Source organism: Panthera tigris, chromosome E2 (assembly GCF_018350195.1).
Source record: "Panthera tigris isolate Pti1 chromosome E2, P.tigris_Pti1_mat1.1, whole genome shotgun sequence".
Taxonomy (NCBI): domain Eukaryota; kingdom Metazoa; phylum Chordata; class Mammalia; order Carnivora; family Felidae; genus Panthera; species Panthera tigris.
The window spans coordinates 22944004-22967123 of record NC_056674.1 but is presented as its reverse complement, the minus strand read 5'-3'; the positions used below and the strand labels follow the sequence as shown (position 1 = coordinate 22967123).

The 23120-nt window shown below is 52.9% G+C and overlaps 1 protein-coding gene across 3 annotated transcripts in view; it reads left to right on the top strand.

Moving 5' to 3' along the window:
* The window catches only part of PLEKHF1 (pleckstrin homology and FYVE domain containing 1), a 36066-nt gene extending 13646 nt beyond the window's left edge, over positions 1-22420 (top strand). Inside the window, exons 2-3 of one of the 3 annotated variants that reach the window (XR_006211987.1) lie at positions 6503-7583; positions 21697-22420. Coding sequence is in view for 2 of the 3 variants with exons in the window: in XM_042969809.1 (XP_042825743.1) it covers positions 6520-7368 (849 nt within the window). In the remaining variant the exon portion in view is untranslated. Of the gene's footprint in view, positions 1-6502; positions 8291-21696 lie in introns of those variants that run through there. The other 2 variants (XM_042969809.1, XM_042969808.1) reach the window with 2 other exon arrangements.
* The last annotated feature ends 700 nt before the right edge of the window (positions 22421-23120 follow it).

The window sequence follows — 23120 nt, the reverse complement described above, 5'->3', positions numbered from 1 at the left end:
GGTTCAGAGTCACTCTGAAACTTTATCTCCACAGTCCAAGGAAAATATCATTTGCAATTTGAGCAAAGCTGTTATCTCACCCCAGAGGGTCAAAAGCCAGCAAGGAGGGGACTATCCTTGCTGGGGTCATTCTTGGCACACAGTTTCCACTTAGTACTGGGGTGTTCCTGGGCACATAATTTCCACTGGGGTCTGTGCTGGCCAAGAGATGACTCTAACTTCAGCCTGTGTCCCTGCACCCGTCAGCCCCAAGACAGGAGGTGAGGCAGTCCAGCTGAGCTTAAGGGACCTGCCTACACCACCCCCAAGGGATCCCTGGGTTGGAGCTGGAGTGTACGCAGGGGATCAGGCATTTGGAGAGGAGCCCTGCGCTCTGGACTTCAGGATTTCTGGTTCTGTCTTCGGTCAACAACAACAGCCTTCCGCAGCTCATGGTTATTTTTGGAGCTGAGCCGTTGAGCAGTAATTTTGATGATGGAGGTGATACTTTCCCCAGTGGGGCTTTTGTGAGGATTAAGTGAGATAATACTTATAATGTGCTTACTTTTGTACGTGGTGAGCTGTAAGCTCTTAGTTAATGGTGCCTCTGGTTTATTTTCCTTATTACTATTTTTTTCATGGAGAAGGGCCTCGGGGAAGCACAGGGCTGGACAAGGCTGAGGGGTGGCCCCCTCTGGAAGGAGAGGACATTTGGATCATGGCACTCTCCTCAGTGTACTTGGAGAAAAACTCAGACCCTCATTTTGGCCTCTGGACCTTCAGGACTGGCTTCTGCTCGTCCCTTTGACCTTATGTCTTACCTCTCTCTCCGTCCTCTACAGCCTCCATGGGTCAGATTCTCGAGCTATTCCCAAGGCCCAGAACATTCTTTCCTTCAACTTTGCATGACTGACTCTTTCACAGTATTAAGGTTGGTGCCAGGTTACTTCCTCACCAGACCTTGCCTCACCCCCACCCCCACCCCTGCTGTGCCAGGCAGATCCTCTGTCTTTTTCTTCATGGCACTTAGCACTCACAGTCAGAAATTACCTGTTGATTTACTTACTAGTCTGGCTGCCCCACCAGGAAGTCTGTCACTGGAGGACTTGTCCCTAGTTCCTTGCTGAAACCTGGTGCAAAACACAGTAGGACTGTGTCTGGCACATGGTCAGACTTACAGTAAATATTTGGAAGGTGAAATCAAGCAGGTGTGGAAGCCCAATGGGCCTGGTTGGGGCTGGAGGGAAGAGGAGCTGGTGATGAATCAGCCTGGCCCCAGTCAGAAGCCAAAGGATAGTCCAAGGGGCTAGTATCCTTATTCCCCCTCTCTGTGATCTTGGCCAGGTTCCCCCCTCTCTTATAAGCAGTGTCCCCAACTGTAACTCTAACAGAAGGGTGGAGCTGGTGTCCCTCCTAGGTCCTGTTTTCCAGGGTTCCCAGGGTGGGGCCCCAGACATCTCTCTCGAAACACAAAGGCTGTTTCTGAGTGGAAGAGAGGAGAGAACAAGTTCCCTCAGGACACAGCCCCGTGTCAGGTGCATCCCTGGAGGAGTGGTATTATGCATTTGATAGTATGGGGTAGTATAGATCAGGGGTCTGCAAACTTTTTCTATAAAGGGCCAAATGTAAATATTTTAGGCTTTGCAACCAGCCTCTGTTGTCATGTTCCAATGACTTTTATTTAGAAAATCCGGCAATGGGTCAGACTTGAGGTAGGTTTGACAGACACCTCGTCCGTCATGCACAGAACCCTGGCCATCCAGCAACACTTGGAGCATGGTTCCCCAGACCCCGGTGCTCACTGAGCACCTTCAGCCCAGCTCAGGTGGTGGGATCACTTGTGTTCAAGAGGGCCAGCCCAGGAGCCTGGCACCCTCCCAAACCTTCCAAAAACAAACAAACAAACAAGCAAACAACAACAACAAAACCAGGTCTATTAATTTCCCTGCTGTCAGATACTGACCAGCCCTCCAGGAATGTCCCCCCTCTGTCAGCACCCTGGGTGCTGGGTACCACAGCGGAGGCCGCACAGGCACTATCCCAATGCCAGAGGCTGTCCGGAGGCAGGCTAGTCCCAAGAGGAATGGGGTCAGCTCTCCCCTCCCCTGTCCTAAAGGAGAGAGATTCACTTCTTTGGTGAGAACGGTAAAAAGAAGGATTCCCCATCTGCTTGGGTGAAGAGCTGCCATATTTACCAAGAAAAATGTCCAGGCCATGTCAAACCAAGGTGTGACATTACAGTTGTGGGAAGGGAGGGCAGATATGGAGAGAACCCCAGGAGAATGTTGTCTGCCCAGCCCCTCACCCAACCTGGGACCCACTATAGGCTCATGGAGGAGAAGGGCATGTGAGCCTTCTGGATGCCCCAGTCAGTGTGTGGGATCAGCTCAGGGCCCAAATCCCTTTCACAAACACCCCCACACTTCCTGGGCCACATTTTGCTGCCAGCAGCTGAACAGGGGCCACGAGGGCCTGGAGAGGGTCTATAGATCATCGGCTGGGGACAAGCAGTATGGGAGTCTTGCATGGGGCATCCTGGTGCCCCTACAAGGGACAAGGAGACAGAGTTGTAGGCCCTCCCCTGCCTGAACCTCTCCCCTCCCTGGGTGCTGCCCTTCACTTCCTCCATGCCTCCCACCTGGGTAGCGCCAGGTCAGAGTGGGGACCTGGGCAGGCTGGCCCCTTAGAGCTCACCAAACCCCACAGAGCCAGGTGGGGGCCATCTGCTGTCTTCTGTCCCGGCACAAAGTCTGTCTGCTTCAGCTGCCAAACGTGTTAAGCCTCAGTCTGTGGTGGTAAGATTGGGTTTTCATCCAGTTCTGCCAGGCAGCCTGACACACAGGTGTGCTTGGAGGAAACAGGTAGCACTCTTTGCTCAGGGCTCCTGGCATCTCCTGTGTCCCTGGACCCTGACGCTGTGTGGTCAGGGGAGGCCCCACCTGGTGACCCACTGCATGCACTGCAGGCCAGAGCTCCCAGCCAGTAAGCTCAGAGCTCCTGAAGCAGACACTGTCCTGACCTCTTTTCTTTTTGAGGACCTTACATTTAGAGAAAGAAAAAGAAGCTCATCTTCCCACTTCTCAGAACTGGCTGGTATTGTGATTTTATCACATTGCTGCTGCTTTTTCTAAATAAAAGAAAGAAAATATCATAGATTAAGGTGCAGTCCGACTTGATCCCCCCCATTCCTGGTCACATCCAGGTCACCCTTCCCCAGGCCACTTTCTGCTGACTTTGGTTTGGGTTTATCATTTTTTTTTTTTAAACCTCGACATTTTTAAGTGTACAGTTCAGTGGAATTAAGTGCATTTCCATTGTTGTGAAACATCTCCGGGATTCTTTTCATCTTGCAAAACAAACTCTACACCCATTAAATAACAACTCTGGGCAACCACTTTTCTACTTTGTGTCTCTATGAATTTTACTACTTGGAAGTGCCTTGTGTAAGTGGAGCCATGCTGTATATTTGTGACTGGCTTATTTCACTGAGCATAAATGTCTCCAAGGTTCATCCATGTTATAGCAGGATTTCCTTCCTTTCTGTGGCAGAACAGTCTTCTGTTGCACATTTTGTCCACCCATCGATGGACACTTCTACCTCTTGACTATTGTGAATACCACTTGGAGACCCTGCTTTCAGTTGTTCTGCTATACACCCAGGAATGGGATTTCTGGATCATATGGTATTTCTATTTTTAATTTCTCGAAGAACCTCCATCCTCTTTTCCTTAGTGCTCCACCAACTTATATTTCCAGCAACAGTGTGCCAGGGTTTCAACTTCTCTGCATCCTTGCCAACACTTGTTATTGCCTGGGGTTTCGGGGCTTTTTTTTTTTTTAAATAGAAGCCACCCTCATGAGTGTGAAGTTCCATCCTGTCCATCTTTATTCAGAGATCTAGATCTTGAACACTTTTGAAATGCTGTGTGATGTCTGCCTATATATTGTCACACACCAGTCAGCAGGTTGCTTTTTCCACTCACTGTTTGATGTTGACCCACATACATTGGCTGGGTCATAGTTACAGCCGACAGTATTCCCTTGTATGAGCAGACCTGGCTATTGGACCCGTTCCCCTGCTGCTGTTCCCCTGCTGCTAGACATCTCTCTTGTCTCCACCACAGGCACTACATTCACTGCATTTGGTGGTCTCTTTCTACTGAGCTCTGAGCTCTTCCGGTGCAGCCATCATCCAGCCCATCCCAGGGTCCCAGCATGCAGCCCAAGGGCTGGAGGGTGGCCTCTGGAATTTTGCCAGGCTATCCACAGCAGGGACCCAGTAATCAGTCCTGGCAGGAGAGCCCCAGGCTGTCACCAATAATCAGCTAGGTTTGCAACACACAGCCAAGATTAGCAACCTAAAAATAGTTGTTCTTTCGTAAGGTGGTGTGGGCAGAGCTTCTCAGGATGCCTTGTGGTCTGAAGGGGGCACGTGGTATGTGACTCAGGGGGCCGAGCACCCCTCTTGTGCAGTGTGTCCGACCCCCATACGGGGCCCTGCTCTAGCTTCCCACGAGCGGTCTGACATACAGAACTACACTGTGGTGACCCAGAAATACCACATGTGTGATCAGCTTGGCCAGGGTCATGCTGTGTGTGCCTGTACACATGGTGCTGGCAGTGACATCAGCTGTTACCTGCTTCCTCTTCAGAAGTAAGAGCTAACTCATGCACGGTGGGTGTCTGGGAGCTTTGGAAAGGTCCCTTCGTTCACTAGCAACTTACAAAACACTTAGCACTGTTCCAAGCACTGGGGATACTGTAGCAAACAAGAAAAGGCTCCTACTCTCATGCAGCTTACAACTGAGTGAGGAAAATAGAAAACACATAAGCAAGTGATAGATAGACAGGAAAATATAAAGTCCTAATAAATCCTGTAAAAAAAAAAACAAAACAAAACAAAACAGGGTAACATCTTCGAGAAAGGGTCAGCAAACTTTTTCTGTAAAGGGCCAGAGAGTAAATATTTTAGGCCTTACGGCCTATAGTCTCTGTCACCACTAGTCATGCCTGCCTTTGCAGCATGACAGCAGCCACAGACAATTGTAAATGAATGACAGTGACCATGTTCCAATAAAACTTTATGTACAAAAACAGGCCATGGGCCAGACTTGGCCCTTAGGCCATAGTTTGCCAACCTTGTCCTGGGTCTGGGGAGAAGCTACCTGAGCTGGGGTTGTCAGAGACCCTTTCTGAAGGGAAATAAGAGCTGAGAGGTCACAGGAGGGAGCCAGCATGGGAGAGCCTATCTCAGGCAGGCATGATAGCGCCTTGCTGCAGATTCAACGGGGTAGCTGTGTGGTGAGAAGCAGGCAGCCTCTGGCTCAGTGTGAGAGAGAAAAATGGCGGAGCTTGCTTATGGGCTGAATGTTGGAGGTACAGGAAAGAGGAAATTCAAGGATGAGTCCTAGATTTGGGTGAATGGTTCTGTTTATGGAAAAGAAGAAAAGCTAGAGGAAAAAGCTGGGTTTGTGTTGGGCATGTTGAATTCGAGGACCTTTTCTCAGATGAGCGGGTGAGAAATCACGTGAGCAGGTGGACACCCACAGCTCAGAGAGAAACCAGGACCGGAGGCTTGACCTGGGGAGTCAGTAGTGTTTGGGTGGTCTTCAAAGCCATGAGTCTGCAGGCTCAGGGGAATATGTGTGGACAGAGCACAGGGGGCCTGCATGAGACCTGGGCCACTGACATTTTGTGCTTGGCAGGGGAGGACAGAGTGGGCCTCACCCTCCACGGAGGAAGGCACTGTCTCCCGGGGTACAAGCTCTGGGCCCCCTACTTACTCACAGAGCCTCACTTTCCCTCCTGTCAATGCGGGATTCTACCTCCTAGGATTGGTGTGAGGATTAAATAAGATATTCATGCTTGACGTGCAGAAAGCACTCAGCACATGGTACCTGTGATGATGGCAGTGGTGACCACTGAGCTCACAGGCTGAGTGAGTGGGTTGCAGGTCTGTGATGGTTTGGCTTGATGGATGGGGGAGTCAGTGGTGGGTTAGGTATGCAGACCCCCGTGGCCTGGCACTTGGTGTCCTGGTACATGCACCTGTGCCCTTCCACCTGGGGCAGGCCCAACGTGCCAGGTCCTCGGTGCCCCTGGAAGCCCCTGATGGGAGTTGGGGCTCAACTGGGGTGGTCAGCGCTGAGACGCGTTCTACCCTGTATCCCAAGGCTCCCCAGGGAATCGAGCCCCTACTGCCCACAGTGGTAGCCTGGCGCAGCCACACGTCCCATCCCCAGCCGACTTCCTCATGCCCCTCACGGGGGAATCCCCCTTCATCTCTCCATAGCTAAGAGTTGGCTTCTGGGACACCGAGTTTGTTTGGTTGGGTGGCTGTCTAGGCCCTCTGGGTCGCAGTAGGGTAATGAGTGGCTTGTCTGGCTGGGTGGGTTCAGTGAGTTGGTGGGGTGGGCAGTGTGGTCCCACCACCACTCCCCCCTCCCCCCACCTCCCGCTCCCTGCCTACCCCCAGCTGTGCCGGGCAAGCTGATGCCTCCCTCACCTGCTGCTCCTCCCACAGCCAGGCTGCCAGAGAAGATGGTGGATTACCTGGCCAACACGGAGATCAACAGCCAGCGCATCGCCGCGGTCGAGAGCTGCTTCGGGGCATCCGGGCAGCCCCTGGCCCTGCCAGGCCGGGTGCTGCTGGGCGAGGGCGTGCTGACCAAGGAGTGCCGCAAGAAGGCCAAACCGCGCATCTTCTTCCTCTTCAATGACATCCTGGTGTACGGCAGCATCGTGCTCAACAAGCGCAAGTACCGCAGCCAGCACATCATTCCGCTGGAGGAGGTGACGCTGGAGCCGCTGCCCGAGACCCTGCAGGCCAAGAACCGCTGGATGATCAAGACGGCCAAGAAGTCCTTCGTGGTGTCGGCCGCCTCCACCACGGAGCGCCAGGAGTGGATCAGCCACATCGAGGAGTGCGTGCGGCGGCAGCTGCTGGCCACGGGCCGCCAGCCCAGCACGGAGCACGCGGCGCCCTGGATCCCCGACAAGGCCACGGACATCTGCATGCGCTGCACGCAGACGCGCTTCTCGGCCCTCACGCGGCGCCACCACTGCCGCAAGTGCGGCTTCGTGGTCTGTGCCGAGTGCTCTCGAGAGCGCTTCCTCCTGCCGCGCCTGTCGCCCAAGCCCCTGCGCGTCTGCAGCCTCTGCTACCGCGAGCTGGCCGCCCAGAAGCGGAAGGAGGAGGAGGAGGAGGAGGAGGAGCAGAGCGTGGGGTCCCCCCGGCAGCCGGCCTACCTGGCCGGGGCCATCTGCGGAGCATCCAGCGGGGACGATGATGACTCTGACGAGGACAAGGAGGGCAGTGGGGACGGCGACTGGCCCAGCCGCGTGGAGTTCTACGCCTCCGGCGTCTCCTGGTCGTCCTTCCACAGCTGACCCGAATCTGCAGCTTGTGCGGGAGGGCCTCCCGGGTCCCTTCTGTATCCAGTCAGACTCCATTGCCCGTGCTCCTGAGAGAACAGAGTTCCCAGACTGCCCAGCAGCCCCCAGGACCCTGCCCCGTGGGTGGCAGGCGCAGTGGGAATGGCTCTTTCTCTCTCGGCCCCCAGTGCCTTTGGGCTGGACGTTGGCAGCCTTCTGCTCCACTTCAGGTAATTCTCTTTCCAGTTAGCAAACCCAAACACTTCGGCCTCTTGGGAACAAATTTATTTCTCAGCCCTATGAGCTGTAGCCCCAGATGACCCCTTGAACTAGACAACCCCGGGTACCTGTCAGGACCAGAGGGAAGGTAGGACTGGCGTGAGGTCCCCTGTTCTCTGAGGACGTGCACCACAGCACCTGGCCCTGGGACAAGCACACCCCCAGGGAAGACTGGGAGCCCTAGAAACCACCGTCTGCCCGTGCATCTTGCTGAGGCCCACTGGCCTGGGTGGCTGGGCCTTGTCAGGCCAGGCATGTGGGCTCATCTTGAGCCAGGCAAGAGAGCCATGCTCCAAGTACCCACCAGGCTTGGTGCAGCCTGACTCCTGGGGGTCCAGGGCAGTCTGCCCAGGCCTTTGGCCCCATCTCACCTCTGTCCAGCTGTCCAAGAGTCTGATGCCTCTCAGTCCAGCCCTCCTCTCTCCCTGTGGCTGGGGAAGGCAGCGTTTTCTGTTAGGACTCTTCACTGCAAGTGACAGAAACCCTACCCAGACTGATTTAACAATAAAAAGAACATTTATGGACTTGCGTGGTCAAAAAGTTCAGGAGGATTTTGCTTCAGACATGGCTCGTGAGGGGCTGAAACCATGCTGGGTGGCAAATGTCAACAATTGTATACCACGCTGGGTGTTCCTGGGAACACTGGCAGCATAGTGGGGTCAGACATTCACACCACGTGGATGTGTTCTTGGCTGGTTCCCAAGGAAACCTCGCCATCCATCTGGGTACTCTAACCATGGCCCAGCACCTGTAGCCCTGCTCACTTGGTGTGAGTCATCTAAGTGGATGGACAGCGAGTAAACACGGAGCCACTTGTCCAGCTCTGCCTGGGCCTTCCAGGCTCAAAGCTTTCCCATGCGGCCTCCTGCCTGGCCTGCTCCTGGGGGTCATGTCACTGAGTGGGAGAGCCCCAAGTGCAGCGACTGGCCTTACTCAGAGCGAGTGTGTTGGGACTGGAGCTTGAAGGCCAGCCTCCTGATGCCTGGCCTGCAGCTGGCCATAGGGTCATGGGTCCTTTGATGGTCTCCTGCATTTGCTTCTGCCCTGTGGCAGAAGAGGGGAAGATCACTGTCAGCTAGAAGTAGTGATTCTGGGGGAAGGAAAGCATCCCCTACCCTCATGGCACAGTGGGCTCTGGCCAGGATCGGAGGTCTCAACCCCATTATCCGGGCTCCAGGCCGTAGGTGAAGAATTGCCCTCTGCCAGTTCTCAAATCCTCACATGCAAATAGGATCCTGAGGGTCTGGTTATAATGCCACCTCTGATTTGGCAGGTCGCTGGATCCCAGGGACGGCAAGCCTCCAGCCCAGTGAGGGAGGATAGAAGAGGTAAAGTGTGAGGCACCGGGGCCTGCCTATGGCCTTTCTGTGCAGGCAGAGGGAGCAGGTGGGAGAGGGTCAGAGGTACTTCTGAGAACGTGTTGGTTTTCAAGCCCTTGGTCTCCCTGAGCCACACAAACTGGTCCAGGTTGGTTCTGCCTGGACGGAGGGCTCAGGGCAGGACACATCACAGGATGAGAGACAATTTCCTGAAGACAGATCAGATACCCTCTCACAGCCAGGCCAGGCAGCCCCATCCCTTCACCCCAGAGCTGGTGCTGGGGGGGGTGGGGAGTGCCCAGCTCCAGCCACTGGCCTCTCGATCACAGCCGCACTCTCCTGGAGCCTCCCTTGCCTGGTAGAGGGGAGTAGAAGCAGCAGGGGCAGCATTCACTTGGACAGGAAGGATGCCTGCAATGGATCCTGGGCACTGCCAGCCTTCTCTACAGATGCCTGACATGGGGGCACAGAGCACAAGACCCAGGCATGCAGGGCAGGTAACCAAGGTCCATGACTTCCTCACCAGGGCTGGGCAAGTGGTGCCTTGTCCCTCAACCTGGGACCCTTAGACCTGCTCTCCTTGTACCTCCCCCCACCCAGGACTGGGAGAGGGTGGCTGCTTCCTTGAGCCCCAAGGTGTTAGGTACAGCCTGTAAGGACCCAAAGGCTCGAGTGGCCAGCAACCTTTGGAGGGCTTTCATTCATGCAGATTCATTGCTCTGTGCCATGCCAGGTGCTGAGGACACAGCTGTGAGTAACACAACGTCCCCACTCTTAAGGTTTCTCCTCCAGCGGAGGAGACAGGCACAGAAGCTGGTGCTGTAGGTCCTAGTATGTGCTGTGATGGGACAGGGACTGAGGTATGACATAGTGGGCAGGTGGAGGGCAGCACGCCACAGAGACAAGCTCCCTGTGATTGGTGAGAGAGTCAGCAATGCCATCTGGGGAGATGGTGTTCCAGTCAGAGGGAATGACAAGTGCAAAGGCCCTGAGGAGGAGAGGAGTCCATGTGTTCTGGATCAGCATGGCTGGATTGAGGCCAGAGAGGTGGCGGGACCAGCTCAGATGTGCCGAGAGCCACTGGGACCTTCAGCAGGGTAGCACGTCTGCTCTTGACTTTCAAGAGCTTGCCCTGATAGCTGTGTGCAGATGGCTGAGGCAGAGAGAGGGGCTGTATAGCCCCCCAGACCCCTAGGATCCCTGAGACAAGGAACTAGGCTCCACTGAGGCCTCATCTGCCTGTGGTGGTGGGTGGCAGACGGCTGGCCTTGGCTGTCTCCATCTCTTCCTAAAGAGCTGGCCCCTCCCCTGTTCTACAGGATGTTCTAGATGACTGCAGATGGTGCACCAGGAAGCTAAATAAATGCCATGGGCTGAACTTTGCCCTGGGCTAGTGTGTGAGGTCGAGTGATGACCAGTGCCCCTGGCCACTAAAGCACAAAGGGGAATGTGTTGGGAGGAAGCAGGGCCTCTCAGAAAAGAAGATCTGGGCCCAAGAAGAGAAGGGGATGCCTCAAGAGACCCCATCTCTCACTCTTTTACATCTGCTCCCCTCCAGAGACAACCTTGTCAGCCTGGCTTGGGTCAAGGGTCAGGCCAGGCCCTGCCTCCAGCCACCCCCGCCCCAGGCTGTTCTGAAAAGGGGCTCGCTGTCCACCAGGCTGCTGGGTTCTGCATTCTCTCACCTGCCTCCCCAACAGGTGCGGTTCTGAAAAGCTCTGGAGTTGCCCCAAGCCAAGGGCACACAACTGACCCTCGCCCTTGGCTACCACTCCACCCCCACACATGCAGGAGGTCAGGAGTCCTCAGGCTGAATCGATGCCTCTGCTCTTCACAATGTTCCCTTTCCCCAGAATGAAGCTTGAGGTCTGGCTGCAGGACTGGGTCTGCTGGGCCTATATCCTAGCCTTCGCTGTCTCCTGGGGCTTCACTTACAAGGCCTGGCAAGGGCACGGGAACCGGCTGTCCTGCCAGCCAAGTGCTCCCGTCTACCGCCTGGGAATCCTTCCTCCCAGCTGCGCGTGGACTCCTGCCTGCCAGAGGCTGATCCTTCAGCCCGGGGAGGGGCCTCTCTTGCCCCTCCTCCTGGGAGATGGAGATGGGCCAGGGGAGGTTCTGAGGACCAGGCCCATGCCTATGAAGGGCACTGGAGCCCCCCACCACCTCAGCATTGCCTGAAGCACCCTTGTGGCATCAGCCCTGACAGAAGTCACTCCAGGTGGAAAGTGGAGTCTCAGCAGTGACCTCATGGCATTTGGGGACTGACTGACAGGCAGGCCCTTTAGAGTTTGACCTGCCCCTGGGCAGGGATGCGGCGCTCCCGAAGGACTCTGAGGATACTGAGGGAGGCCTCTGCGGGCAGTAAGCCAGTGACCCCTCCCTGGAAGTCTTGACTATTGGGATTTTTAGGTGCTGAGTCTTCTTAAATAGGGCCCACCTGTATGGGTGCTGGACGCAATTGCCAGAAGCAGGAAGTCAGGCAGGGCGTTGACAGGACCGGAGGAATCTTATCCCTCCTTGATGATGGTGGAGGCAGTGGTACTGGTGCTGGTGGTGACAGCACGTGCCACTTTCTGAGAGCCGTCTCTCAGTAAGCCATCTATCAGCATCAGTCTCAGGAAGGCAGAGCCAGGTTACATAAGGCCATCCTGAGTCTGAAGGGGATGTGGCCTGAGTCCTGAAAGAAGGATAGACAAAGCCAGGAGCCAGAGCTCCCAGAACAGCTGTGTGATCAGGGAGGGCTTCCTGGAGAAGGTGGTGTTTGGTTGAGCCTCAAGGAAGTCATGACTTTATCAGAAAGGATGGTAATCTCCATTAGGACTGGAACTCTGGGTCGTTTTATTAACTGCCTTCCTGTCCCTGGCACTGAACATTTGTTGGTTAAATAAATGAATCAAGTAAGAAATGGGGTTGAAGGCAGGGCAGAAGGGATGATAATGAAATGCTCATTGAGCCTCACCTCTGGAGCCTCCAGTCAAGGTGCTGGATGAGAATTGTTGGCCCTGGCCTCTTTCTGGAGGGTTGGGGACCAGCACTTCGCCCCAAACACTGACCTTTGTCCTGTCAGCAGGGGCAGGAAGTTCCTTTCCACCCCCTTCCAGGCAGAGCTTTCTGCAGACGTGATGTTAAGACCAGTTTGCAGGGGGACATCATTCAGGCTGATATCAGAGGATTTCAGCTGGCCGGGCCTCTCCCCTGCCTCAGCCTGTTCTTGAGGACTCAGCTAGAAAGAGGATGCAGGGGACATCAGGGCCACTGCTGGACTCAGCTACCGGACAGACTAGGAGTGACTGCAAGGCTGACCCAGTTCTCAGCCAGGATCCTGGAGCTCATATGCCATTCTTGCAAACTGAGGCAGCCACTTCTGCTGGCCTGCCTCTGACCCGGCCTTGCAGGAAGTAACCCTCCTGAGGGCTGTGGGCAGGGGAGAGGCCGCCTCTGAGTCGGGCTTTTCACACCTGGCACCAGGAGGCTCTGGGCTGTCTTCCTGCCTGTCTCTGCACCCAGGCTCCCGTGTCTGAGGGGAGGGAGCCCACGAAGGGGCCCACCCCCTCGACGCGTATGTTCTGCCTTAGCCCTGAGCAGGTTCAGAGACCTGTGCCAGGATTTCAGATGTTGGGGCTGGGTCCACGAGCCACAGGAGGAATTCTGCGTCACCAAACCCAACAGAGCCAGACCCCAGGCTTCTCTTCTCTGACTTTGCCGACTCTGAACCCAGCATCTGCCTTTGTCCATGAATTTGGGCCTCCCTGTGGACCCCAGTGCTGCTGCCACCTCTGCTCTGCAGCCTTCCTGGTTGTCCCAGGGCAGCATTGACTGTCCCATCCGTGCTCCCAGAACACCTGCAGCCTCTGCTGTGGCTCCCACCCTCCACCTGTCACGAGGTGTCTGAGTAGACCTGTGCCCACCAAAGCTGGCCTTGGAGTCCAGGCTGCTTGAGGGCAGGGGGACCACTCATTCACCATTCACCATTCACCTACAGCCCTCACATTCTCGGCAGAGTTCTGCAGATGCCTTTCTTTGAAGGTGGCCTTGAGACTTCCCCTAGCTCATGGAGGATGATGGCAAGATGCTGGGGTCACTGGGGCCTCAGAGCCCCTGTGTCTGAAACTGACTCCACCGGCTTCCCCTAACCAGCTAATCCTGTCTCCACTGGTGCCCGCACCCAGGCCTTTGAGACAGACACTGAGGGGTCTCCTGACCCTTCCCTTTCCTGTCCCCCCACTCTTGTACCTTTCCAGGCAAGCCGGGCCCAAACTGAGGGAGCCTGTGGTGCACAGCGGGCACAGAAGGAGCTCCTTTAGGGGGAGGGAGTAGTTCAGGCAAGACCACAGAGGGGCATGGGCCAGACCCCACAAGATAGTCTTTATCCCAGCAGAGAGGGAGCCCTGTGCACACACGTGCACACACACACACCTTCCGCTCCTCTCAGCCTCCCTCCTAGTTTCCCAGACTCCCCATGTCAAAGCCTCAGACTAGCTTTTGGAGCAGTGTGCAAGGGAGGAATAGGGAGTAAGGACGGTTGCAGGGAGGGTGTCACACAAGGAGAGTGAAAACCCAGGGAGGCTCTCAGGAGCAGCTCATGTTTCCTTCACTGTTGGGGCAGGGAATCTGAGGCCCCAGGGGCAGGTGCACCCCTGACACGAGTCAGAGCCAGTGCCAGATGAGAGGCTGTGGCCAGAGCATTGTCCCATGTCCCTCCCAGAGTCCTGTCTCCTGCCAGCTCCCTTCACCACCACAGAGCCCAGCTCTGACTGAAATGTTCCAATGCAGAAAACAGAAAGGCAGGCGGGCAGGCAGGGAGGAAGAGAAGAGGGGTGGGCGAAGACCAAGCCAGATATTTCTGGGCAAAAACAAGGGGAAATTTCAATCCCTGGAGTGTCACTTCAGGGGGTCCAGCCAAATGTTTTGACCCCAAATAACAGACTTTCTGGAGAACGGTTTCTGCCCACTGTGGCTCCAAGTTGGAAGGGAGAGGAGTCGGGTGCCTGAAGCCAGTGCTGGTGCTGCCCATTCTTTCTCTGCACAGCTGGGCTTAACAGGACCCCTGGGTGCCCACAGCAACACCCAGGGCTGTAGAAACCCAGGGTTCCAGGATTCTGGAACCACACACACACACCCCCCCCACAAGTCTTCCTTTGTGTGTACAAAAGGAAACTTTATGCGGTTTGCAAATTGCCAACATTCTTAAAATGCCAAAATGCCTTCCTTTGTATTCCAACCAAGCCTCCTGGGGTCCCCACCCCCACCCAGGAAGTAGATGAACCCTCTCAGCCTTGGCCCAAGCCAGCCACTTGCTAATCTCTTTCCCCAGGCTTGGGCTGGAGCTGGTCTAAAAGAGTGGAGTCAAGGCAAAGGAGCTCAGTGAGAGGGAGTCTGGGCGGGGGCTGGGATGCAGTCATCACCCCCAAGACAGGCCCAGGCTCCCCACATCTTCTGTTCTGCACTTGTGTCCTCACCTTGAAACACTGGCCTGCTCACAGCTCCTTGCCCCCTGCTGCTGCAGTGGGTTCATGGGGTGGTGGGCGCCCATGGCTCATCTGTGCACACGTTTCTCCTTCGGGTGCTCACACTCTGGTGTTTCCTGGAGTGAAGTAATACACTTGTATATATTGGTCTCTACTCCCAATTCCTGGCACAGAGCTCCTGAATACCTTGGAATTTCCCAGGTGACAGGAGTGCCTTATGTCCTAATGCAGTACTTAGTGGACAAGACCAAGCCATGATTTGAAGCTTGGAACTTTCGGTCCCACTCCTCATTCTCCAGGAAGGGGAGAAGGACCAGAAACTGAGTTAATGATCAGTCATGATGATGGTTCCATAAAACACCTGGAAGTATGGGTTCAGAGAGACTCTGGGCTGGTGAACACGTAGAACTGCTGGAAGGGAGGTGCGCTGGGGAAGGGGGAAGGTCCACACCCCTTCCCACGTACTTGCCCTACACATCTCTCCACCTGGCTGGTCATCTGTGTCCTTTATCATATCCTTTATAGTAAACCAGTAAATGTTTTTCACCGAGTCCTGTGAGCTGTTTTGGCAAATTATCAAACCCAAGGAGGGGGGTCATGGGAACCCTGACCCAGGTGACACCCTGGGACTTGCGATCGACGTCGGAAGTGGGGGCAGTCTTGTCCGTGGCATTTGCACTAACTCCAGGGGGACAAGGTCAGAACTGAATTGAATTGTAGGACACCCAGCTGGTTGTGGGGAATCGCTCGGTGTGGGGGAGAATCCCCACATGTGCTGTCAGAAGTGTTGTGAGTGTGATAGGGCCATGAGAATAAAGGCAGTCACAGGCGTGTTTCTCACACACCCCTGGGGAAGCCCTCTTCCTTACTTTTGGCCACGGGCTTTAGTACAGCTGAGCCATCCACATCCTGGCTCTAGGAGTGGGCACAGGACCCGGGTCTGGACAACCAGCACAATTGGGAGGCCTGAGGGGACATACTGAGGGGTGTGAGGGTCCATATCCATGTCTCCCACCTGCACAGAGAGGAGTGGCCCTGAGTCACGTGGCAGGGAGTGGCAGCTTGGCTCTCAGGAGGGCCCAGGGAAAGAGAATGGGGCCCATATTCATCCCACAATGAGGCTGTGGCAAAGACAGTGTGCAGATTTCAATTCAATTAGGGAGAAACCCACCCAATGATGAACAGCTCCGAGATATGAAAACAGAGCATTCAAAAGCACAATGGACACAGTGATTGTTTCCTTTATTCAAGTCACAGACAAAGCGACATCTCACTCAGGCAGCCTCAATGTCTCACAAGCTGATTATCACATGAGTCAAAACTCTGAGGAACAAACATAATTCTGATGCAAACCTGATTTGAGGAAACAAAGCCCGTCCAGTCCCCATCAAGTTAGGACAACAATGACGCAGAGACACTGAGCTCAGCAAGGATGTACTTTCTGAGAGTACCATGTCCTCCACTGTTCAGTCCAGGGTATGTTGAACATCGATCTCCTCTCCAAAGGTCAAGGAGTAAGCAGTTAGGAAAATCGATATGTCTTCAGAGCAGTACAAGGAGGAAATTAGCATGGGGCGGGACATGAAGTTCAGAAGTGGGGGCAGTTGGCCACCTGGGGTACCCGCTGGGACTTTTGGGTTTTTTATCAAAGTCTAAGCTACATCCAGTAAAGTGCGCAGATCTTAAGTGTTCAGCTCAGACTCCACACATACACACACACACACACACACACACACACACACACAGGTGGCCCACAGGAGCAGCACCAAGGTCAAGATACAGAGCATCTCCAGCACCCAGAAGCCTCCCTCAGATTCTTCCAAGGGTCCCTGCCTCCGAGGGACTGGTGTTCACGTAAGTTTTCCCCTGTTTTTTTTTTTTTAACTTCATATAGATAGAATCATAGTCTAAGATTTTGTTGTTGTTCAGACTTCTTTGCTCAAATTCTGTCTGTAGGACTCTCCGTGTTGTTGTAAGCATCTGTGTGTACTTGGTGTTTTGCATTGTGGTGGAATATTCTATTTGGTGGGCCCTCCACAACCATATGTCCTCTCTACTGTGGATGGGCATTTGGGTTGTTTGCAGTTCCAGGTCGTCACGAAAAAAGGGGCCATGACCATTCCGTAGACGTCTTTGGTGGACGAAGCTCTCATTTCTGTCAAGGGTATGATTGGGGTGGCAGTGCTGGGCCACGGGACATACATATGTGCAGCTTTAGCACATGCTGCCCGGCTGTCCCCTGCAGTGGTTGAGCCGGTTTGCACCCCCCAGCAGATGTGGGCTGCAGACGCTCCACACCTCACCAGCCTCACCAGCACTGCGTTCCGTAGGGCTCTCTCACTGCAGCGACTCTGGGGAGTCACCTGGAACGCATCCTGACTCCGGAGCTCACCTCGGCGGGCTCGTGGGATGTGGCCTTTCCTTGTGCTCAAGAGAAGCCGGTGTGGGAGACTGAGGTGGTGCTGGTGTTGGGCCTGCACGTGAGATGGAAAATGAAACCCCAAGGAAGCCCATCAGTGTTATTTTTATTCATTCATTCAACAAGAGCCCCTTGAGTACCTATGGCACTGGGGATATAGCTGTGGAGCTGTATCCTTCCGCTCGCAGAGCTCACACTCGTAAAAGTGTGAGAGACAGAGACAGACCACAGTGTGAGAGAGAGAGACAGACCACAAGCACAACTGGAAAATATACTCTTTCATACCTCTGGGGTCTTTTCCAGCACTAGGAATATTCCCAACCAAGAGAGGTGCGCTATGGAGGCACTCGGCCTGCCCCTTGTTAGTTCAGCTCTGTTGACGAGCCTTTTTTCATTTGGTTTCTGAAGAAATAATCTCAACACCCTTCTCCTTGATGTCGATCCTGTAATAATGGAGTATCTGAGAAGGATTGAGTGTACAGATAACAGCAACACAGAGAGGGGGACGGTGAGAGCTGGGTGGCTACAATTTCAGATCGAGTGGCCAGACAAGGCATCACTGAAAAGGTGTACTTGGGTCAAGACCTGAAGGAAGTGAGGCAGATATTTGGGAGAAGAACATCCCGGACAGAGGAAGCAACAAGTGCAAACACCCTGGGGTGGAGATGTCCCCAGGCTGGTGGAGGAGCACGGAGGAGGCCGGTGTGGCTGGCAGAGTGAGAGAAGGGGAGAGCTGCTGGAGATGTCCAAGGCTGGGGAGACGGAGCAGGGCCCTGGAGGCATCGTAAGGACTTTGGCTTTGCGTGGAGCGAGGTAACAGGAGTCATGGGAGGTGTTTCAGCAGAGAAGCACGCCTGACTCACCTTTTAGCAGGACCACTGGCTGCCATGGACTGGACTCACGGGGGCCGGGAGGGCAACCTGGGAGCCGCTAAGGAGGTGGGAGGTGATGGCTGGCACCAGGCTCCGTGCAGAGATGCTAAGACATTAAACGCCGATATATTTGCAGGTGGGACCAACAGAATCTGCCAGTGCATTGGATACAGGGTGTGAAAGAAAGAGGTCAGTGCAGCTGCAAGCGTGAAGCTCCTGGTTTGTGAGACAGAGAAGGCTGGGGGCCAGCCACCAACCAGTGGTGGTTGTCTGTCATGGTTTCTGAGCGGAGAGTGTGGGTATCAGGAGCTCAGTTTCGGCATGTAAAGTTGGAGACTGAATGCAAAGTTGTACGGGAAGGACTAGAGCGCAGGCGAGAGTCCGGGCTGACAAACGCTGTTGCACACGTGGACAACCCCACAGGACAGACCGGAGGCCAGAGCCGCGGAGGTGGAGGTGGAGATTGGGGAGCAGCCGGCCAGGCCGGAGGAGGGCCTGGAGAGCGCGGCAGCCGGCAGGGGGCCCAGCCGTGCCAGACGCTGCCCACGGGGGTCATCGGGTGGCATGAGGACCAAGAGCCAGCCTGTGTTCAGTAACGTGGATGTCACGTGAAGTGGTCGCCTACAATGTGGCTGCTGTGACAGGAGAACATTTAGTGGGGTGGTAGGAGCAGAGGCCCGCTGGAAAGCACCCGGAGAACAGAGCCAAACTGGTGAAGTCATCTGAAGAATTCCATTGCAAAGGGGAAGAGAAACGCAGCAGTGGCTAGAGATGGAAGAGGTGCTTTATGTATGTGTGTGTATATATATATATATATATGTTCATGTTTATTCATTTTTGAGAGCTAGAGCGCAAGTGGGGGAGGGGCAGAGAGAGAGAGGGGGAGACACAGAATCCGAAGCAGGCTCCAGGCTCCGAGCTGTCGGCACAGGGCCCGACGCGGGGCTCGAACCCACAAACCGTGAGATCATGACCTGAGCCGAATTTGGTTGCTTAACCGACTGAGCCACCCAGCCACTCCCAGAGGTGCTTTTTAAACAGCTTTATTGGGATATAATTCACATCCCATAAAATCTATCTGCCCTTTAAAGTTTGCCGTTCAGTGATTGCTAGTACATTCACAAGATTGTGCACCCGTTCCCACTATCTAATTCCAGGAGATTTTCACCATGCCAGAGTGGAACCCCACACCCATGAGTGCTCACTGCCCGTTCTCCCCTCCCCTGGCCCCTAACAACCACCCATTTGCCTTCAGTCTCTATTCTGGACATTCCACACAAGTGGAATCGTACAATATGTTGTCTTTTGCAACTGGCTTCTCCCACTTAGCATCTTCCCACGTTCATCCCTGTTGTAGCATGTATCGGTATATAATTCCTTTTTATTGCTGAATAACATCCCATCGCATGTTTCAGACAATGTACATACCGCATTTTGTGTATCCATTCATCAGCTGACAGACACCTAGGTTGTTAACCCTTTTTGATTCTTATGAAAAATGCTGCTAATGGACATTCACATACAGGTTTTTGTGTGGACATGTTTTCAGTTCTCTGGGGTATATACCTAGGAGTAGAATTGCTGGGTCATATGGTAACTCTATGTTTAATATTTTGGGGAACTGCCAAACTGTTGTCCAAAGTGGCTGCACCATTTTATGTTCCCACCAGCAATATATAAATGTTCCAATTTCTTCCCGACCTCATCAACACTTGTTATTGCCTTTTTTATTTTAGCCATCAGAGTAGGGGAGAAGTGGCATCTCATTGTTGTTTCGATGACTAATGATGTTGAGCACCTTCTCATGTGCTTATTGGCCATCTGGATATCTTTTTTGGAGAAATGTCTATTCAAATCCTTTGCATATTTTTTAATTGGGTTGTTTGTCTCTTTATTTTCAAGTTCCAAGAGCTCTTTATATATTCTAGATACTAGTCCCTTATCAGATACATGATTTGTAATTATTTTCTCCCATCCTGTGTTATTTTTTTTTCACTTTCTTGATGGTGTCCTTTGAAATACAAAAGTTTTTAATCTTGATGAAGTCCCATTTATCAATTTCTTTTTGTCATTTGTGTTTTTGTGTCATGTCTAAGAAACCATTGACTCATACAAGATCATAAAGAGTTATTCCCATGTTTTTATTTAAGAAATGATCTATTTTGAGTTAATTTTTTATATGGTATCAGATGGGGGGTTGCCCGCCTTCATTTTTTATACAGTTGTCCCAGAACCATCTGTTGAAAAGACAGTTATTCCCCATGGAATTGTCCTGGTACCCTTGTTGAAATTTTTGTTGTTTTTTAGTATGGAAGAAATGCATGTGTACATGCTTATGGGCGAAACCCTGCACAGAGTGGGAAATGGTGATGAAGGGGAAGGAGAAGAAAGACTGGAGCAGCAGCCTCCAGAGGGAGAGGGGTGCCCAGAGGAGGGGCTGGCACAAGTCAAGGGCAAGGAGATGTGTGGGCAATGAACGTTCTCTCCCAAACACTTCCCTTTCTATAGTGAAACAGGCACCATGCCACACTGCAGAGAAGGCAGAGGGGGAGGGGTGGGAGCTGGGAGAAGAGGTTAGCAGGAGCGGAAGTGGTCTGGGAGAATACAGGATACTTGCCTGCAACACTGCCACCTCCCTGAGCTTAGCGATGATGAACCAAAAGTAAGACCAGTCTGTGTTCAGGTGTTCTTTAGGCAGGTGCGGGGGCAGGGGTTGGGAGGGGTGTGGGAAGAGTGGAGGGATCGAAGGCCTCTGTGGGCTGCCTGTACCAGGGTGGAAGGACAAGTCTGGTTCTTTTTTTTTTTTTTTTTAAGTTTTATTTATTTATTTTGAGAGTGAGCAGACGGCAGAGGGCAAGAGAGAGAATCCAAAGAGAATCCGAAGCAGTGCAGAGCCTAATGTGGGGCTTGATCCCACACCCATGAGATCATGATCTGAGCCAACATTGAGAATTGCACACTTAAGTGACTGAGCCACCCAGGTGCCCCTGGACAAGGCTGGTTGTTAGTGGCTGCAGCAAGCAGCCCTCTTGCTGAGGATGGTCAGGTTCATCCAGGGAGAAGGTCTTTAGCCACACACCAGACCAGCTTGTTATCCCAAGATACAGAGAGAAAATGCCCTTGCCCCTAAATCTAGTTAGAGAGGGTGAGGAGGGAGTTACCAGCAACTCCTCAACCTTCCAGTGCCCCATCTGTCTCAGTGGCCTTGGGCTGCCACAACAAAGTAGCAAAGACTGGGTACTCATCAACAATGGGCTTGTACTTAATGTAAACAATGGACATTTATTGCTCACTGTCCAGAAGCTGGAAGCCCAAGATGACAGTGCCAGTGTGGCTGCATTCTGGTGAGAACTCTTGGTTTGCAGTCTTTCCACTGTGTCTTCACAGAGAGATAGTGAGTGAGGTCTCTGATGTCTCTTCTCATAAGGGCACTAATCCCATCATGGGTGTCCTGGCCATGGTCTCATCTAACCCTGATTACCTCCCAAAGGCCCCACCTCTAAATGCTATCACATTGGGGGTTAGGGCTCCAGCCTATGAATTTGGGGAGCACACAATTGAGCCCACAACACCATCCAACCTGCTCTTGACCTCTAACAAGTACCTCAAACAAGCCCAGATCCTGAACTTCAGAACAAAGAAGGGACAGAAAGAGGTTCCCAGCCCTTTACAGGGAGATGTCCATGTCACTGGTGACCCAAGTGGAAAAGAAAAATCTTTCATCTTTACATTTTCTATTATGTATTTTAGAGAGTTGTGACGCCTGATACAGTAGCCACTGGCCACATGTGGCTTGACATGTGGCTAGTAAGAAAGGAAATGTGCTATAAGTATAAAAACTATACACCAGGTTTAAAGACTTAATATTTTAAAGGAAGGAAAAGATCTCAATAATCATTTATATCAATTACAAGTTGATAATATTTGGTCTATTTGGTTAAGTTACATTATTAAGTGAATGTCATCTGTTTCTTCTTGCTTTTTAGAAATGTGGCTCACATTTGTGGCTTGTGTTAGATTCTGTTGGTGAGACACTAGAGAGAAGATCCCACATCCAAAATGGTTCCCGGCATGGCTGACCTTCCTGCCAGAGTCCGTGGGTACAAGTGCCACGTGCCTGGGGTGGAGCTCAAGGAGTTCATGTTACAGTGGGGCCATGCCTCTGAGGAGGTAGGGCCCCCGGAGCACGCTCGTGAAGACTCAGCCTCGAGTCCAGCCCAGGAGGCAGCCCCAGGGAGCTGGGGACCAGGCTGGTCCTTGTGTGGTTTAGGGACAGGTAAAGCACTCACACTTCGTAACACTAGAACGCCTCGGGGCACAAGATGCCCACAACGCAGGGCCTCTTGTCTGCTGCACACTGCTTCTTCTGAACCATGCCTTCACAGCTTTGGAAGCCTGGAGGGTCACCAGCACCTGTTAGAATTTGTCTTTTTCTTTATTCCCCCCAAGCATGGAAGGGTGAAACGGCTGTAAGGTAAACAATGTGTATGGAGAAGTTCTACCGAATTTCATATACCCATCCCCATTTACTACTTATTAAAATTGGCTATTAGTATTCCATTATATTGCCCACATATGCAGTTTGACTATGTCCCTGTTGCTCAGCACTGGGGCTGGTTCCCTTTTCTCCTGCTGCCATAAACAGCAGTGCTATGAATATCTTTATCCTTTTTCCATTTGAATTATTTTATTGTAATGTTTTCCCTGAAGTGAAATTTGTTGGCTGGAAAGTGTATACAATTTTATGGTTCCTGTGACTTTTTTTCTTCAAATCACTCTCCCAAAAGACTGTATCACCAAGTATTTTCTCCAGCACTCTGTGTGTGTGTGTGTGTGTGTGTGTGTGTGTGTGTGTCTTCCTGCAGCCCTGCCAGTTCTGGGTTTGATCATTTGTATTTATTGTTACCAATTAATTGTTATGAAACAGAAGCTATTATCCTGGCATTTGCTTTGCAAATGAGAATGAGTGAAGTCCTTCCCTTAAAACTCATACAAATTAAGTAGCCATCACCTCTGGCTCCTTCTGTGTGCCAGCACTTGGGATACCCACAGCTGCCCTGAGGCTACAATCCAGCTGGCCGGCTCGAGCTTCACCTCCTGACCCACCGTTATCAAATAGTCCAAGAAGCCTCCTCCGGTTAATAAAGCCATTTACCTCCTCCCAACAAACTGAAAACGCATCAGTCAGCCCCCTTTCCCTGTGTGGTTTAGATGAATCCTGGCATTTCTTAATTGCCATATGTTGATTGTTCAGGATTGAGACACATTCTGGTTTCTATGCAAAAAGATTGCAGGAGATATGGCTGATGTTCTGTTCATGGCTTATTAAAACCTCAGGAAGACCCTAGCCGCCCTCCCAAGGGGAACTCAATAACAGGCATCCTGGTGGAGCCACGTCCTGGCCGGTCAG